Genomic DNA, 19,817 nt, shown 5'->3' with positions numbered 1-19,817 from the left:
TATCCCTAGCTCAAGACCATTAGTAGAACTGAGTTGTGAGGCAGCCTAGAGGACAGTAATTAACTCCACTCAGCTGTGACTAAACATTTTTGACATTTTTCCTAGTCTGGAATGAACTGTCAGTGTGCAGAGAGAGTAACCATCTTGTCACTTAGTGTTTGTATTTAAAAAAAAAAAAAAACAGATGCACAACATTCTAAAGTTTCTTTCACACATAAATAAGTGAAATGCATTAAACAATAAAACAGAGACATCATTTGAAATCTGACTTTCTTCATGGCCATTGCTTTGCTTTTACATTACATTTATTCTTTGGGGAAAAAAGACTGGGCGATGGAAATAAAGGGGTATTGTTCATGTCTACTGCATGTAAGTGTTTGACAGAAAGCTGAACCCTTTCCGTGGCCCATTTTTGACTGATTTCCTTTTACAATGGCACTAATGGCACCCTCAAAAGATACTTCTATGTTAATGCGGAGAAAACTAGGTCACATTTGGCTCTGCTTCAAATCAGCATTTGCTGATGGATCTCAACCAGCGGAACAATATGATTTCCAGTTTCAAGCCAAGGTGTTTGCTTTTTCCCGCATTGAAGCACATTCTCTAGGAGAGGCCAAGGCCAGTTCAAGAAAATGTGAAATGGCCATTATTGTTTTCTTTTCAGTTTTTCACTAATGTGTCTACCTGCAGAAATGACGGGTTCCAAAAGATCCAAGGTGACTTTGAACATGCAAATGGATGGATGTTCCGCTGGCATGTTTGCAAAGAATAAAAACAACCTCGAAGACTTAATAGCCAATACAAGCGTTCTATCAACTTTGCCTTGCCTTGAGTAAATTGGATAAACCTGCGTTAGGTTTTGCTCTTAGAATTGCATCAAACTGACAGAAAAATGCAATTATAATAGCGGGGAGGATTATTGATTTGATAAAAGCATGCAATTACTTTAAAATGGACTCACCATCTCTGCCTTGCAGAAAATGTTTGCTGGAATAAAGTATTTGCATTCTATACCATTGCTTTGATTTTTCAACAAATTACATCTCCGACGAAGTGGATTCCCTCCTTCATTTTCCTCTGTACTCGTTTTGGAATGGGGTCGATCAGAACGGGTTGTATAGTGATTGGTGTGAGGAGACCAACAGGAGCATTAGAGGAAATTATTTTCAATGTCAAGTGTTAGAATATGACTCTGATTTGTGCATCATAGCGAAAAGTGTGCTCAGAGAATTGTGCTGCATGCTTGGATGTGTTGCCATGTAAGCACAAATTCAAAAAAGTGGGACAATGCAAACTTTAAATCAAAGAGAGAGAGAGAGAGAGAGAGAGCTAGAGAGACAGCGAGAGAGAGAGAGAGAAGCATCTCTGCTTTCAGTGCTTTCAGTTCAAATAGGTCCTATCATCTCCATGACAACGGTGGCAATGGTAACATGGAAATATATTAATGTAAAACCATGGCAACGTTCTCCAATTGAATTAAGCAGCACCTGTGCACATTACAGAAGATAAAAGACAAAAGGAGGCTGTGCTTGCCAAGCAGCTGTGGCTTTCAGACCTTTCAAAAAAAGCCATCTATTTCCTCAACACTTTTATTTTGCAATGTTTCTCTCCGGCAAATTACAAGAGCAATGAGTGTTTTCCCCCCCCTTTTGCGCTCTTATTTGCTCAAACAGATAAGCCACAGAATTATTACTCTCTTTCTCCTCCGTATGCATGAGGTTTAAGATTCGGTTTGTTCTATCGTGAAATCAAGCCGTGATGCAATGGGCCAATGGCTGTAATTGCTTTAAGGGTCTACTGCAGTGGTTGTGCACAAAGAGACATATTAGACAGAGCAAGGAGTGGCAGTGCTCATGGTCTGCCTTTTTCTTGTGCTCAAAAAAGCAAACACCACCCACATCACCATGCCATAAAATCTGATGGATTTGATCCCTCCCTACCCCCACTGCCACCCTTGTCCAGAGTCTGTGTTCACCATTAATGACAATGCTGAATTCATTTCTCACCCATTACAATTTTGAGTCTGTTTTTACGTGTTGATTTGAGCATGTAAGAAAGGATATTATTGCACTGTTAAGTGTGATGAGTGTAGATTATTTTTCATATCATGATTTATGCATGTGTCCGACAGAAGACGCGGACATGCCTCGACTCAACCCGACATCAATACTGATCAGATTAAAATCGGGGATTTCATGGGAACTGCAGCGACACAATTCTCATTTTTTACACTTGTGTTGGAATGCAGTTTTGAACCTTCAGTCACCCTTGAAACATGCAGATCACAAAAGAGTCTGACGCAACTTTTGGAGTTATTCATTCAACTCCAAAATTTGCGGCAAATGAATAACCCATAACTCAATTTTGTGTTTTGTTTTTTCGTGTAGTTTTTGTTGAGTTGGGGTTGACCCAAAGTTTGGGGGTTGAATGAATAACACAGGTCTACTATCAGATACTATTATGATGATAGTTGGTATTATTGCTATGGCTGAATAATACTATACTTACAAATTATGAAAAACTGAGAGGAGGTGGGATTTAATACGTCTAGAACTCTTCCCACTTCCTTTTGAGCATGGAAAACTTTTGCTTTGCTTATTTTCATGTATTTATTATTTTTTTTTGTTTGCTGTTTGTTTTAGTGTACTAATGTTTTACCAATGTGTTTACTGTATTAATGTTGCTATTTCAAATGTTGTTTCCTCATGTTTGAATAAATATTAATTCATTCATGAATAAATATTAATTCCCCGCAAAGCAACAAAACTGCTGCACCTACCACAAAACACTACTTTTTGTATGAATAAATAAATCCCTAAACATTTATTTAATGGGTTTTGAACTCAAATTAAAGTCAAAACGTAAATGAATACTGTCCCCCGCGTCACGCAGACTCCCCCATAGCTACAATCTTGAAACAGCTGGGTCTAAAGTAAACGAAAATGGGTAAAATACCTGACCCGGCTGAGCCCAAAGGCAATAATCCAATGATGGATTACCTGGCACCTCATCTCAAGATTTTGAACCAACAAGATATCATGATTACCCATACTGATAGTAGATGGTACTTCAAGTATAAAGCACTTTTCTAACTACCAAGGCCCAAAAAACGCTTTATATTTGACTACTCATTCACCTACTGATGACGCAGAGTCAGTGGCAACTGTGGCTCCATATCAGTATCTTGCTCAAGTATACTTCCAGATGGTCACAATGGCCAGGGATCAATCTTGCAACCTCCGGGTTGAGAGCCAACAACTCTATCATTGAGCCACACTGCCCTAGGGTGATGATGACTTCTCAATAGATGTACAAAAAAATATAAAAAAATGTTTTGTTTTTTTTTTTAATCATCAAATTGTTTTTTAAGGTGAAGAAGAAGCAACACTCCCCTGTCATGGGTCAACACAGCAGGTGGCATGCATGAACATGTTCCAAATAACCATTTGGACACTGGACACCCTCCCTAATGTAGCCCTGTCAGTTTCCATAGGTTTGGACTATCCACCGTGACTGAGGGTTGAACATTGATCCTTCTGTCTAAGTTCAGTAGCCTTATTCAGCCCCCAACATTATTTTTAAAGACTGTCACTTTAAATTCAGTACAAAAATGGGATCAAACGTCAGTTTTTCGGGTTTCCAAATACAATATTTAACTTTATCTGCTGGGTCAAAATAATAAATACAACCTTAGGCAAAAGTAACCCAATCTGCTCAAAATCCACAGCTATCTCGCAGTGTTAGGAAAATCACCCAGCATTTTTTTATAGCGTGGAATACAACCACATACTGTATATTCCGTCCGTCCGTCCCTCTCAATGCATCCGTGAAACACCACACAACGATGGCCTCACCAGTTGAGCCCAATCCCCAATTTGAATGTTGTGCCTTACTTTCCTTGACCACATATGATACACACCATCCACTTTCACAGAAGCCAAAGCCACTATCAATGTGGTTCCATGAAATGAATGCCTAAAACAACCTGCATTTGCACTATATGCCAGATTTTGACCTTTGAAACGAGCAAATGCAGACCTACAGCTTAACAATGATGACAAGTGCATTACGACTACTCATTTTACTGCGCTTCTACTTCATTGGGCTTTTTGCCCTTTTGTCTACATCTCTCCTTGCATGCCTGTGTGTATAATTTTGCTCTTGCGTGTATGAATTTGTCCTTAAGGTATTTTAATGAGGATATCAATCATGAAAAAGTAATTAAAAAAGTATTACATGCAATGTATTAAAAACGACAGGAAGACTGAAAAAAATAATAAAATCACTTTTGTCATCATTATTTAGCATCCTCATGTGCATTAATATATATTTTTTTAACATTGTTAATTGTCCTTTGCTCAATCCACCCATTTCTGTGCTCCATCTTCTGTAGGATAAGAAAAAGATGCTGAAAGTAGATTTCATTCATGCTTGTCATTGTCTGAAAATGATGACAATACCATCTTCTGCTTTGGCATGAACATGACAACCTGCAAATATATTATATTTTTGGGTGGAAATACCTTTGGATTCTTTACGTCTGGCACTGCATGAAAGAAATCGTGAAATACATCTTAAGTGTTCAACGTAGGTGCTTTTTTTTAATGTCAATAAAATGTCTCCCATATATTTATATGGCTTGTCCTTTTTATTTTATAGCCCTACAGGGCCTGGATGGAGGCCAATGCAGGCATGCTCCTTCAGTCCAGATAAAGATCAGTTATGCCCCATTTAATCATATGATGGGAGGTGAGAAACAAAATCATTGTTCTGCATGATGCGTGAATGGTATTCAAATTGTGTTTTTGACGGAAGATGAAGGCAGTATCATAAACATACAACTACATATCGGGGATTTGCTGCTGTCGGGCCAAATCTTTATACCATCAAAGTATAGATGTAGTAGTGTTTCGAGGAACCACCTATCAACATGCTTCTGCAAAAATTTGTCAAATTTAACACAGAAGTGGGCTGAACGGCACCCGGGAGCCATCAATGAATCTTGTTTGGCTAATTCACAAGGCTGCGTACAGAAAAGGTAAGAAGAATTAAACAGACATGTTCTGAAAAAAGGCTCATTATTTGGTACGTAGGAGGTCCCTCTTTTGTGCATTAATAACTTACGGTAGTTTATTACCTCTTTTTAAAATGTTAACAAGCTGGAGTGGTGCTATAGGTAAGTGAAGTGAGAAATGAAACGTGATCTCGCAGCAGCCTTCCTCCATCCACTCCATGCTTTGCAATAATAGGTTTTCAGGTCTTTGACCAACTCAAGAGTCAACGCACAAAGGCCCTGCAGTGATTTAACATGATTACACCTAATATGCTCATTTGCAAGGTGGACAAGACAATTAAAACATAATGCCACCCATATCATGTTGAAGCACTTTTTCTACACTCAAAACGATGGTAAAAGCAGAATACAATATCATTTATGGGGCCGAGAAGGAAATAAATTAAGAAGAGGCGCACATGGGCATAGTGCTCTAACAGCTCAGATATCAGTCACTACGCGAGTGTTATCAGGCAGACCGATGGAGAAATAGGAGTGTGGCCTCCTTGGTGAGAGTGCCAGATTTTCACAAAAAAAACCTGGGACACAATACTTTTGCTGAACATGACTATGTAAGGAGTTCTCACCAGGAGCTATTTATAACAAATTTAATCTTGCTGCGGTCTCTAATCATTTCCCCTGATTCGTCTACACGGAAGCTTGAAGGAATTCTAGTCGTATTACTTGAATGTGAATGTAAACAATTTGAATCCGTCAGAACTCGGGACACAAGGCTCCAACTCAGGACTGCCCCTATCCGTGCCCGCGGAGCCTCATAGGGGGGCCAAAAAGGTGTGGGGGGGGAACCAAATTTCAGGACTGTAGATAATGTAGGAGTCTTAGAGTTGCAGTTGTTATTGTAGGTGTGTGTGTTTTTTGTGTCTCTTTGTGTGTGCATGCATTAGTGTGTGCAAAAGAAAAGCAAACTTAATGAGCTGAATATTTTACACCTGATTTATTTTGCCTCACTTTCAGGTCCCATATCATGAGATTTCAAACTGGAATCTTACTTTTGGTGCATTGGAAATGTAATTTGGCTCATTAACTGAAACCCTTTCTAAAGCCAACCGCCATGATGAAACAACAACATCAAAGCAAACAGCAGTAAATCAGATGGGGAGTGAAAGAAGAAGCCAAAAACTGCTATTTTACTGACATTTAAATGAATTGGACTTACTGCGCACACAGTAACACCCGTTCCTCCTAGCAAATCAGTCTCCTGGGGAAATCGCTGGTCGTAAAAACAGTTCTGACCTCAGGTGATTTATTTACGACAAATGTCCGGCCGCGTGGTCCCAAACACCCGTTTTTGCCACTTAGACATTTTCCAAACTAAAACTTTATATTGAATAAATGAAACGTTGTGGGTGTTTGGGGTGGTAAATTACCATTGTAACATGGTTAAAAGCTTCAAAAAGTTGTGTTTCCATGATACGGGCCCTTTAAGGCAAAGGAGTGCTGGTGGTCTACTCTAAAAGCTGTGATGAGTTGTTGATCTGTTGATAAGATTGCAGCTGTCCAAATGACACACGGACAGTGATCTTCAAGAGACGTCATTCGTAGTGTTTAATCCTTAATGTAGACACTGTCGAAATACACTCAGTCCAATCAAGCGGCCCGATGCTACTTGACATGGTGGGGCGCAAAATGGATGTACAACCTTCACTTTGAACCTTCACTTCACTGGTCAGACTATGCACATACTGTCGCTTATGGCAAATATGTCTCACCTTTTTTTAATTGTATTTTTTAGGGAAATGAATGTTGGCAGGAACACAATCTAAGCTGTTGTTGGTCCTGCGGGAGCCAGTTTGTTGACACAGTTGGGACATACCGCTGCTTCTCATGCCTTACTGAGACAGGCGGGGGCCACTGTGACTTGGCACAGAGGTCAGAGGTCTGCAAAGGGAGCTTCAAGCCTTCCCCAAGGTGATGATAGTGAGATCTGTATTTTATTACACATTCATATATATATATATATATATATATATATATATATATATATATATATATATATATATATATATATATATATATATATATATATATATATATATATATATATATATATCATGTCTTCCCCCTCACAAACATCAAGTGATACTTTTTACATTATGTGACTACATTTATTGAAGCCATGAGGTCTACTGACATTTAATAAAATTATTCTGGGTAAATGAAAAATCCTTGACATTTATCTTGCCCCTGAGTTAAATTGAGTTTTAAATGCCCTGAAGGTTCTCCGTGTTGCAGTCACAGTCACCACAGACAGGTGGTGCATGTCAAATAACTGGCACAAGTTCTCACCGTGCTTGACATACATCACTTTTTTGCTATGTCAATTACTAAAACAAGCAAAGAAATGTCAAATGAAACATAAAAGCTATGATTTAAGATTCCAAGCTTTTCAAGGCAAAAAGGCCAGAAATACACACAGAAGCATGTGGTGTTATTTTTGAGACAATTGAGCATTTATTAGCATGGTGAGCTCATTTGCGTGTATCCCAATATGGTTGTTGGTATCAAGTAGAAACGTTAGCTTAAATATCGTTTTTCAATTAAATCTTGTCAAAATTTGCATTTTTTTAACAATTTAACATATATATATATATATATATATATATATATATATATATATATATATATATATATATATATATATATATATATATATATATATATATATATATATATATATATATATATATATATATATACTCTATTGATGAAATGTTTGAATTGTAGTTTGCTTCTCAAAACCCGAGCTCCTTTATGAATAAGTTTTATTTTTATGACAATTCCAACACCTGGATGTTGTAAGGATGTAGAAGCAAACCAAAATATACATTTTAGGAATTTACTATATTATTGTTGCTTTTTTTTGACTTGCGACAGTACACTAGCGCTCAGACTCCTGAATATTCTAAAATAATCCTTCTCAAAGTGCTGAAAAACTAAATGAATTCATGGGGGGAAATAAGGCCTTGTTTCTTGGTTGGCTGCCACATACAAATTGTATGGTCTGAACTGTGTGATTGGCTTGTGTGTGAATGTTTTCTTCCTCTTTATAATTTTGAATAAAGGACCTATACAGTATATGCAAGCATGGAACTACTGTAGAAGGAGTATACCTTATTTACAGACCATGTACAGTACTGCAAAAGACTTTTTTTTGACATATTTTGTCATCCAAACAATGGTTACGTTTTTGTTAACATCTTGGAAAATGTATTTGGACGCATTTGCTGAAGTCCTTCAAACGTATTGGTAACATGTTGGTAAAACAAAGGCTAAATGCTAATACCAGCATTTTTTCCATGGGTTACAGATGTGCACAACATTTGGCACTATGTTTGGATGACAAAGCCCAGCCAAAACGCGACTAGACATTTGCAGACAAACGTAGGATAGCTGCAAGTTGATTGGATCGGAACTATGTTTGCATACCGTACATTCAAGATGAAGGGGAGAAGTTATAAATGGTAGTTCTATCTAATCCAGGTTTTTTACTTAGTTTACAGTACACAGCACATTACTATATTCCGTTTCCAAGGTTTACAAAGCCCTTCAAAGAGCGCAATACACAATGTTGCCATTTTCATGAATATAATGCTATGGCCTCTCACACACATATCAGTGGAGCTCAAAATCTGTCTTGCTGCATGTTGATAAAACTCACCTAAATCATGTTACACCAGCTGCGCACATGGTTAGACCAAATTCAATTAGGCAGGAAGTTTTGTTGACAATCTGCCACCAAATTATCAGTTGTACTGGTAAAAGAAAACCCCAACAAAACAAGGTTTGTGACCATTCAAGAGTCAAGCTGCACCTGTTTTTAGCCCCATAGTCCTAACATGCTCTTTTTGAATCCAGTTTTCACGAGGTTTTCGTTTTTGTCAGCAACATAACCCTAACCTTGCGAGATTATTGTTCGATGTGCAGATCCCTTGATTTCGGTTTTCTTGCCGTCCAAACACGGACTGCACTCTCTCCTTTTCCGCCTCCTAGCTTAGCGTCGCCAAAGGTTAATAGCTAAAGGGGGCCCTGGCGTCTCCAGCAGTTGTCGTTTGTATGGACATTCTTGCTTATTTGTTTTATGGAACGCTGGTACAACTACACAAACACAATTGCAATTCAGGAAGTTTGATTTTGTAAGAAAAAAAAAGCGGCGGCTTGATGGGGCAGTGGTTTGCATGTCGGTTAGCATGTTAGAGTTTACGGATGGGAGTTCAAACCCTCCTCGCTCCAGCCTTCCTGTGTAGAGTTTGCATGCTCTCCCCGAGCCCACGTGGGTTTCCTCCGGGCTCTCCGGCTTCCTCCCACACTCCAAAAACATGCATGGCAGGTGTTTTGGACATACTGAATTGTCCCTAGGCGTGATTTGGTGCGTGAATGGTTGTTCGTCCACCTGTGCCCTCTGATTGGCTGGCAACCAGTTCAGGGCGTCTTCCACCGACCGCCCATAGTCAGCTGAGATAGGCACCAGTAAATGTATTTGGTTTTCTTATGATTTTTCATAGTGAACGATTTTTTTTTAAATGACAAAATTACATTTATCACCCATACTGCTGCATTTTCGAGGTACAATATTTTATTAATGCTAGGAGGCATCTGTTCCTCCTTGTTGAGATGATTCTGGGTCAAAATGAGCTGATCATCAGCAAACAGTTTGTTCTTTCATGCTTTACCTAAGTCAGCCACAAAACCGACCAAAATCCAAATGATCTTATCTACCTTTCATCCTCCAAATGTTTTCATCTGCATCACATTTAACATGAGATTAAAGTAGGTCTGCGCCTTTGTGCAGCCCTAATTGCCACAGACCTTGAGTAATTAAAGGACAATAAAGCCTTAGTAGTAATTAGTTTCTCTTGTTTGCTTGCTAGCCCATCAATTGTGCTTCAATAATACTGATCATTAGCATGCGCCATGGCAGTGAAGGATGCTGGGAAAGGAGCCTTGCGCACACAGCACTCCACATTCCATTCCCATGAAGCCATGGCACTGAGCCACATGTTTAACCCTCAGTGTTCTGGGCTGGGGGCTTGGATTGGACGTGGTCGGCTTGAGGCAGGATGGACAATACATTCAGGTATAAGTGACAGCATAGTACTCTCTTTATGCCCTTTATAAAATTCAGTTTTTTCCATTACACAACAACAAAAAGTCTGCATAATCAGTGATGCATGTCATCATATTATAAAAACTCCTGTATTGCATTGACGAACAATTTTGACATAATTGATCGCAGTGGAAAGCGGTTTCTGAGTGCCCCCTTCACAGATCTGAGCTTTACCTAGCCAGCTTTTCATCAGCTGCCCTTATGAACCTACTTGTAAGCGCCTTGACCTCCTTCTTGGACTCCAGCAAATCGTTTTCTGCGTCTACCATGTCGAGGACTGCGCCTCAAGCGAGGACCCAAAGACTTTCAGTGAATCAAATCTGCTGTTTTCATGCCTACAGCAGTGCAGAATGCTAGTTTTTAAGTTCCAAGCATCTGTGAAAATACCATAACCCAGTCTATCCTGCCCCTGTGCAAATACAGACTTTGCCGTGTGCTAGATTTCATCATGACCAGAAAATGAACTAAAACAACATACAGTGCTGTATATTGTATTAGTGCTGACAAAAGATCAAACATTTTTAAGTAATTAATCGCAAAATTTTCCACAGCTAATCCCAATGAATCCCATTTATCAACAATCATCTTCCACATACTGTATTTTGCAAAATATTGAAATAAATGTAAAATTGTCAAATAAAAATAAATAATATAATTGCAGTTCTATTTAATAGCTTTTGCTAACAATTCTTTTCCTATTAAATCCAACTTTTGAACTACCATATCTAACTCATCTTACATTTTTCTTCTTGTCTTCTCATACAAACAATTCTCAAAGATTCTCACTTATAGGGTTAGTTCTGCTCATAAGAACCACACTGCATTGGCTTTTGCAGGGCCCTGTGGTGGTAAGATAAACGGGTGTTTTTTTTTTAGATGGCACACCAAAAGACTTACAACTAATATGGTGTTTGAACTTGCCTATGCAAAGTGCACTTTTTTTTCTTTTCTCAATGAGCCGCAAGTAACTTCGTAAAGCAAAACTATGTAAACGCCCAGAAGCAGGCTAAATGAAAATGAGGAGAGTCAGGAGAGTACAGCAATTGCATGCAGCCAGTAGTGTGAGAATTGTGCTGTATAGTACACTAATAACACGGGCAACAGAAAATGTGCTGTTCTGTACTTTGCCTTGACATGATTGAAAGACAATGGTCCTGTGGATAGGCCATTTCAACATCAAATGTGCATGCACATCACAGGGCAAGGGTATGCTATCCATCACATTCGGAGAGCTGTCAGATGCAGCTCTCCCACTTTCGGCTTCTCTCAGCACACATTTGCAAGTGCACAGTGGTTTAAGATTAAAGCTCCTTGTACATAATTCCTTGGGCTGCTGAGCTCACTCATTATCTGAGCAAGTACACCATCTCATTATTGTGTGCTTGTATTTGTTACGTGGGTGTACGAGATGTATTTAAATATCACATGCATTAAACAGGTATATGTGCAAGTCGGGCAGCCCTGGAATTTGCAATGAAATGCATAGACTTTGCTTTAACTCTCTGTCGAGCAAAGTATCCTATTTGTAGGGGTAGCCACACTTTGAACAAACGTGAGGCAGTAGAACCATATGATTTGGGCAAGAAACCTCATGTTTAATTGGATATAATGAAATATTGCTAACCTAATCTCATAGAAATCTGGGCTAGGCATGTCCTTTGTGTGAACCTGCATGGTAAAAGCAGTTTGGAAAACAGATGGAAGGCCAATGAAATATATGTTGATCATAATACTGGACTCTAATGATTATATTACATGAGAAAGTCATGTCATGAAATTTAATTTGTTGCCTTTAGTGTCCTAGAGATGTTAAACAGATACAGTATTTAGAAAAGCCATTCAAATAAATGAGGTATTGTGTTTTATAAGTAAACATAATGATAAAAGTAATAATTCGCTATCATTTTACAAACCATGTAATATACATGCAAAACACTGCACGTTTAAATTAACTAGTGAAAAGGAAAGGGAGATGTAACCTACCGAAGGTTGAAATCCCTTGCGACATTGATGATAGTTAACTGTAATGAAAATACATAAACGTTGCTTCTATTTCTAAATATCTCAGAAGTTGAATAACATGGAAATGGTTGGTGATAATGATTGATGTCCCATGTTTCATTGTTTCCAACGGGGGATATGATTGGCCTGTATGGATTGTGCTGGTTCTATTGTAGGTAGCGTTTAACTAAAGCATAGCGTAAGCGGGAGAAATGTGCATGCAGGTGAATTTTACTTTAAAAACTCATGCAAATAATGGAGTTCGTTACACACACACACACACACACACACACACACACACATACACAAATGCGTTGAAGTGCACATGAACTCTGTGGGCGAGTGCATCGTCCCTACACTCTGCCTTGGCACAATAACCCGTATGGGAGTCTTTTTGGAACCCTAGTATAGAGGCAGCACACATAATACACACGCACGCACGCGCGCGCAGGATACACTACATTTGCTTCTAATCGGGAGTGCGCAGTTGCAGAAAGGAGCACACGGTTGCCAAGGCAGCCAACCAATCTCTCCTCCCCTCCCCCTCCCCTCCCCTCTTTCTTTTTTCTTTCTTTCTTTCTTTCTTTCTTTCTTTCTTGCTTTCTTTCTTTCTTTCTTTCTTTCTTTCTTTCGTTCTTTCAAATTTTCCCCTTTCCCGTGTATTATCGACAGAAGTCGCACGGCAGAGGGAAGTCGGACCACTTCTGCGTACTGGAACCACTGCGAGAAAATGTGCACGTCCATAACAAAGCCAGCGTGTGAGCGCAGAGGAGGTTGACGTTTGACAGTGGAGTAAAAAAAAAAAAAAGAGAGAGAGAGAGAGATTGCGAGGTAGGAAGGGAAGTGTTAACTTGGGAGGTTTGTTTTGCTGAGGAATACCCGGATATACAGTAGTTGTGGCAGCACGTGTGCATCCATGACATTTGTGTTTGGAGTGAGGGACTGTCACACTGAGGACCACTGCGCACCAGCCCGCCACTGAACAGGGGGGAAAGTGCGCCGAGAACAACTTATATCCTCTCTTTTCGTCTCTTTCTCTTCTTGCTTTGACACGTCTTTTTTTCGCCGACACAACTGTGAGCTCGAGTTCAAACTGGAAGTGATTTGATGCGTCCAGGCTCGCTCAACCTGAGATGGACGTGAGATTTTACCCTGCTCCCCCGGCCAATGTGGGTTCATGCTCCCTACCCGCTGATCCAAGTTGCTTGAACTCTCTGGACTATTATCATTCCAACAAGGTAAAAGACTTGCATTGAGTAAATAACGCGCTGTGTGTGCATGTGTGTGTTTGTGTGTTTACGCGCTAAAGTCTTGCCGACTTGCGATTTGCGACTTTTTTTTTTTTTTTTGCTTTACGCGCGTTTTACTTGCTCTGTCTTCATCCAAACAACATCCCAAAAAAACCCACAAAAAGCTTTAAATGTTATATATTCAAGCTTAGTGTAACTTTTACTTTTGCGGTTATTTGAATTATGAATTAACTTCCACGGACGTTGATGTTACGCTCAAATCGGCAATTCAGTTGTTCCATCCCGATGAGAAAAAGCAGTCTGTAAATAATCCACAGTAGAGTCGTTGATTGTTTAATGCTTGCACGCTTTACCACCAGAAGTTAGATGATTGAATGGATGTGTGCTAGTATGTTCTCTAATTCCTTTGTAACGCAACACGTACCACTTTTTGCGAGTGGCACGAAGTGCGCACTTGGCATTTCACAGTACACGTTTGATTATAAAAGCCACCGAGAATGGCGACGAGCTGTCATATTGGAACAAGGTTAAAACACCGTTGTGTGTCTGTGTACCACAAGTTCAGCATATTCCAACTAGACACGGTCAGGTACTTTCGAGGCTCACTGGCTACTTTATTAGGTACCGTTTTTTAATAAAATCTATTGCTGTTTTTCGAAAAAAAATGCTGCTGCTCAGTTTGATTGACAGCGCCAGCCCACGACACATCACAAGACAAAAAAATATTAGAAGCAGCTTTTCATATGATTATACGGGTGCGTCATACAACTGCAACCGCATGATATAGTGAAAACCGGTAATCGTTAGCTTTACTGAGGCAGTATCACATATAACTGTGCAGGTGAACCAAATGAAGTGTCACTTCAGTTTTTCTCAATACAGGCAATTCGCCCCAATGTTTTATGTTTTAAACGTTGCTACTCACCAAGTCAGTCATGGTTGTTGATCCCTGATGATCGTTCTTTCCTAAAGACAATGTTCCCCTTTTACAGTCAAGAGAACGATGCATGACACTGTTAGGAACTGCATGACAGGGTTAGTGTGTGGGCAATGGAAAGTGTAACTGAATGGAACATTCCAGTAATTAGTTGAAAGAAGGGAGAAGTGTTGATGAAGATCAGTTTTTCATCAATCACATATTACAGCTGTGACTCAAAAATTACTTTTCCACTTAGCTTACACTTCAGGTTTTTTTTTTTTTTTTGTCTGTGAAATGAATTATGGTGAGCCCGTGGATGCTCTGTGCGTACTCCTGGAGCCCAAGGTGCTGGATGTGGCGACGCTACTCACACAGAATGATTAAAATATCAGTGTAAGACCACAAGTGTTGGTGTCATAACTAGGCCTGACGCGATATCAACATTTCCAATAGGATAAATTTCCTCAGGCATTATCGCCATAAAAACAGGAGCATCTTTTGCGTGCGAGTGTGCGTGTGGTTAACCGTGAAATTTTTCAAATGTTAAATGTGCACCATGGCTTCATAAAAGTTCAATGCTAATCTTACCTCTGAAAACGGTTGGGTTCCCGGGACTCGCAATATTAAAAAACGATGGATGCAGACAGAAATTTTTGGATTCCCAAAAATCATGGAATAAAAAGGACAGCGTAAGTCCAAGGTTCAAACTGCATCTACAATACGTGAGCATAAACCAACAACAGATATTAACAGATTAAACATTTCTCCCACAACTTGATCATAGGGAAAGATGTTTTTCTTTCTGAAGGTAAAATATTTGAGAACCACTGCGCCATCCAGAGCAGGGGTGTCAAACTCGTTTAAGCTTGCTGTCCGCATGGAGGAGAATTTATTCCCAAATGGCCTGGACCAATAAAAGCACGGTATACATTTATGCAACTTTAAAACAACAAGTGTACATCAAGTGTATTATTCAGATTTAATACTATCCAAAATAAAACAAGTAAAACATCACGATTGATCATAAAATATTAACATTACTATTTCTCATAAAATATTTCAAGTTATTCATTTATTTAAAAAATTCAGCTCATTTCGTACTTCACAAAATCATCTCGCAGGCCGCATTAAACCCATTTGCAGGGCAGAACTGACTGAAATGGGCTGTATCTTTGATACAGACACTATATTTGTCAACTACCACAATCTTAATGCTACGTTTTCATAAATAGCATCAACGTAGAGCCAACAGACCATAAGTAGCATTTTGTTAGTTGCTGGAGAAAATTAGTGCGAATTCCCCCAACAGATCATACATCAAAATAATATGGTTAACTTGACACAAGGAATAATGTCAGCTAACTTATCATGAAGTCAAGACAGACTTATGTTACTTAGCTAGCTAGAACTTTGTTTCCCTCCCTCATTCCTCGTTGCTTTATCCCTGCTGTGGGCCAATCACTTTCTGATATCCATCTCAGTTACACTTTAAGTCAATTCATTGCGTGAGCGGAATGTATTTAGCAAACTGAGTTCTTTTTTTCTCGATTTACGTTTTTCAGCAAGGGCAAAAAAAGCATGGCGGACAAAATAGTAAAAAAATGTTCATAAGTCCTCAAGTTTTGTTGAATGAAAGAGTAAATGGACGATTATCAATATTTTGATGTCAAAGAACGATGCGTCCGAGGGACACACGTTGATTTGAAAGTATGCGTCCCTCGTCAAAAATTATGCGTCCGGAACGCAGTAATGCAGGCAAACGAGGGCAGTGAAGAGTGATTTCTGAATGATATAATCGCTACTCCTAACCCAAGAAAATAAGTAAGTCTTGTCGTAATGCACAAAGGCTGACCTGTTTCTATCAACATACCATACAGTGATTTTGAGTTTGTTGTAAGCTTTCAATCTACTTAAGATCCAGCATTGGATGCTCAACAGACTGTATGTGTCATGTACTCGCTGTGAATTGTGGCACTTGAAACTTGTATCTGACACTAGTTACTAGTCTCCTTAGGCTCCTGGCAGTGATTGCGAATGTTCACAGAAGCTATAATAACATAAAGAAGTAATGAAATTGTGAACAAAGGGCATCATAGACTGTTGCTGTTAGCCGAACGATGGCTAGCCTGGTTAGTGCTACTGCGAAGGACAAGACATGTGAACCATACTAGGTGCATGCATGTGTGAATGCGCGCACGCGCGCTCTTGCGTGTGCGCTTGTGAGTGGCGACTCACACAATGGTGAACAAGTTGACAGACAGGAGAGGGAAGAAGCAAGGGAGTGTATGTTGATGATGTATGTAAACAAACAAGCATGCAAATATCATGTCCCCAAAAAACACCGCGTCCATTTTTTTGTCATCAGTCGATACAGTAATTATCGTGACAGGCCCAGTCATAACACGTGTAAACTACCATAGAAATCAATGCCTTGTTTGGCTGCAATGAACTTCAAGGTTGTTGCTCATTAAAAGATGACTGTTACTCATTTTGTTCAGATCATAACACCATGCCTGACACCTTGATTCTACGCTTTCTTGTCCACTATGGATCCCCAAATTCTATTTCTATCATCTTTTTGCTTTGGTTATTACCCTGATTTTATGGTCTCTTTCTAGTTATTTGGGATAACTCTTGAAAAGGAATTAAAGTCACTTGAGCAAACGGCTTAATGTAAGACTGTGGTGTGCAGGCTGAGATTTAGCATTGCTTATCTTACTATTGAGTCTCTTTCTCTCTCTCTCTCTCTCTCTCTCTCTCTCTCTCTCTCTCTCTCTCTCGCTCTTTCTCTCTCTCTCTCTCTCTCTCTCTCTCTCTCTCTCTCACACTGAGGCCCACACATAAGCATATGCTCTAAGAAAGCAAATTCAATTGCTAGAACCTGAGCATGTGCTTATATTTCAGCTTTACAGTGTGTTTATTTGCAAACCTGCACTGTGCTTGGTGACTCGCATTGGTTGCGGCCGCAAGCCCACTTTGAGTAATTAGCAAGTTTATGTGACAGCGAGCACGTGTGCCGCCGCCATGCTGCCAGGCGCCGTCCCACTGATCATTTTGGCGCCGCAGCTGCTTTCATTCATAATCATTTGCGTGCATGCTGTGAGAATGCTGGTGCCACTTTTTATCTTCCCACCACCACCCCACGCTCACTTCATTCAGTGGAAGCATATCTATTACAATGCTGATCCAATCAGCACTAAACATGCACGCTCCAATATGGTTGATAACTTGAACGATGCTACTAGATCATAGGGCTGTCCCTATCGAATGTTTTTCAAATTAATGATCCTAATCATTATGCCATCCAATAATCGAGCAATCCCTCCATCTTTTAAAATAGCAATTATAATAAATAATAACATTCTGGTGAAATATGTTTTTTTATGGAGAGGAGTTGACAACCTTGACTAATGCTTACCTAATATAAGCCAGTTGAGCACTCTAGTGCTAACTGTGACCATTGGATGGCAGTTTTTGCACATTTACAACACAGCTATTACCTACAGCAATTCTAACAGAAGAATATAAGTCAATCTTTCATATGGCAACAACCATATTTACATAAACATATCACATAATATTCTGGTGGCCTTGAAAGGTTACTGAAAATGCTAAATATACCGGCTCTCTTTCATTTTCAAATAACACTTAGCAGTGAAAGATTTACATTTTTTAAAACTAGGATTTGAACGGGATTCGATTTTTCTTATTATTGATTAAAGTTAATCGTGAGGTGTGGTGAGTGAATCGAACTAATTATATATTTTCTTCTACACATTATCTATACACTATCCTAATCGGTTAGAGATCATAATTAGTATTAGCATTTTAGTGATTACCATTTAAGGTCAACAAACAGTAACTACCGCCTCTGACCGCGTCCAATCAGAAATAACCTCTACCTCTGACATCACCAGTATCTGTGGCGGGAAAAAGAGTAGCGCGATGACTCAATTCTCCAGTTTAAGCTGGTTACGCGCAACCACGAAACCAGAAGCTTGGCAAATCTCCACTTTGGCCGGAGGTTTTGATGGAGAAAAAAAAGCCCCGCCACGTATAACAAATAGGGCAAAACGGAGACATTTACTGCCAAGAACCCCGTGTATGTGTAGACAAGACCTAAGACTCCTGCAATTGATTTTCACTAAAATGTGTCACCTACACACTCAGTATCGGGATTTGCATCAGAATGTAACAAATTCCTATGGCCCACCCTTTTGTAAATGCTTTGTAAATCATTTAACTTTTATTCGCAAAAGCATAAATCCCTCGGTAAGACAAGTGAAAACACGGTATGATGCGCTGCAACTGGCTGCGAAGAAAAAGCTGCATAAAATGAACTGTGGGGGATACTTCAAGTGCTGGATGCTATGATTCAGAAAGATCCATAAATAACCGTGAAGATTTCTACTTCACTACTTTTCAGTGCCCACTTCATTTTCGCTATGCGTTCACGTCTTTTATCTCTGTGGCACTTTTCTCAGTGCCTGGGAGAATTTATACAGAATAATAGCTCGGCAGCAGCTTTGAGCAGGGATAAAATGAAACTGTGTCATTTGTTAATGCTGTCTGTTGCCTCATGGGCTGCATGCTTACATGTATTACTCATGCGGTGCTCAAAAGGAGGACCAGATACAGTCCCGTAAACTCCCCTCCCCACCACTTGTACAATTGTAACAGTGCAGAGGCCATTTGTTTGTCAGGCTCCCTTCGTTTGCTTTGGGAGAAGGGAACACCTTGTCTGCTCCTTTATTTGAATACCTTAATCAAACAGTGGTGACTGCTACAGTGGCCTACAGTACAAGAAGAGCACGGAGAGAAGTGGGCCCACTGTTTATACACTCAGGCCCCACCCAGCTCATATATCCTCCCAACAACTGATATCTGCCTCGATAGGACATGACTGAGGAGCTGAAGCTTTGTTGCCTGGTGGTCCTCGCCGGCTCTGATAAGCTGGGAAAAGATGCGCTCCATTTGAATGCCTTATCACGCTCCTGGTTTTTTCATTATAGTACTGCCTTGTATGCAGGCCCGCAAGCGGGTATTTGTGTGTGTGCGTGTGTGTGCGTGTGTGTGTGTGTGTGTGTGGTGCAAAGGTTATTTTCACTTTACATATTCAGGCAGTTTCCATCCAGGCTCATCATGCATCATATGAATGGATGGGGTCATTCTGTGCTTTGTTCATGTCACCCTTGGCTAAGTACAGCAAGTAAGCATATCGGTTGTCAATCAAGACAAACTTTCACCAATGACAAATGGGAACTGTTTTTGTTTGTCAGTCAGCTGTTCATGTGATAAGACTAGCTTTTGCTTCATCAGCGATGGCAAACAAAAACGGCAATGCAAAGCCTTTTTTTCATTGCCTACTTTATTATTTGCTCGATTATGGAATGTAGTCTGCTCGGGAAAAGTGAACAGAATAAGAATTTCGTTGTGTGGTAATACTATCCATATGGCAATAAAACTTGA

The 19,817-nt window shown here is 39.7% G+C and overlaps 1 protein-coding gene across 2 annotated transcripts in view; it reads left to right on the top strand.

Annotated features, from left to right (window-relative positions):
* Positions 1–12,754: 12,754 nt before the first annotated feature.
* Positions 12,755–19,817, top strand: part of LOC148427571 (TOX high mobility group box family member 2-like) — a 109,615-nt gene continuing 102,552 nt past the window's right edge. For both annotated transcript variants that reach the window (XM_088441955.1, XM_088441946.1), the window contains exon 1: positions 12,755–13,417. In XM_088441955.1, the coding sequence (XP_088298081.1) occupies positions 13,313–13,417 (105 nt within the window). In that variant the 5' untranslated portion in view covers positions 12,755–13,312. The remainder of the gene's footprint in view (positions 13,418–19,817) is intronic.

The sequence above is a fragment of the Hippichthys cyanospilos genome, chromosome 2, assembly GCF_059441005.1.
Source record: "Hippichthys cyanospilos isolate Australia breed blue-spotted pipefish chromosome 2, RoL_Hcya_1.0, whole genome shotgun sequence".
Lineage (NCBI taxonomy): Eukaryota > Metazoa > Chordata > Actinopteri > Syngnathiformes > Syngnathidae > Hippichthys > Hippichthys cyanospilos.
The sequence above is the reverse complement of the archived record's forward strand: the minus strand, read 5'-3'. Positions and strand labels throughout refer to the sequence as shown.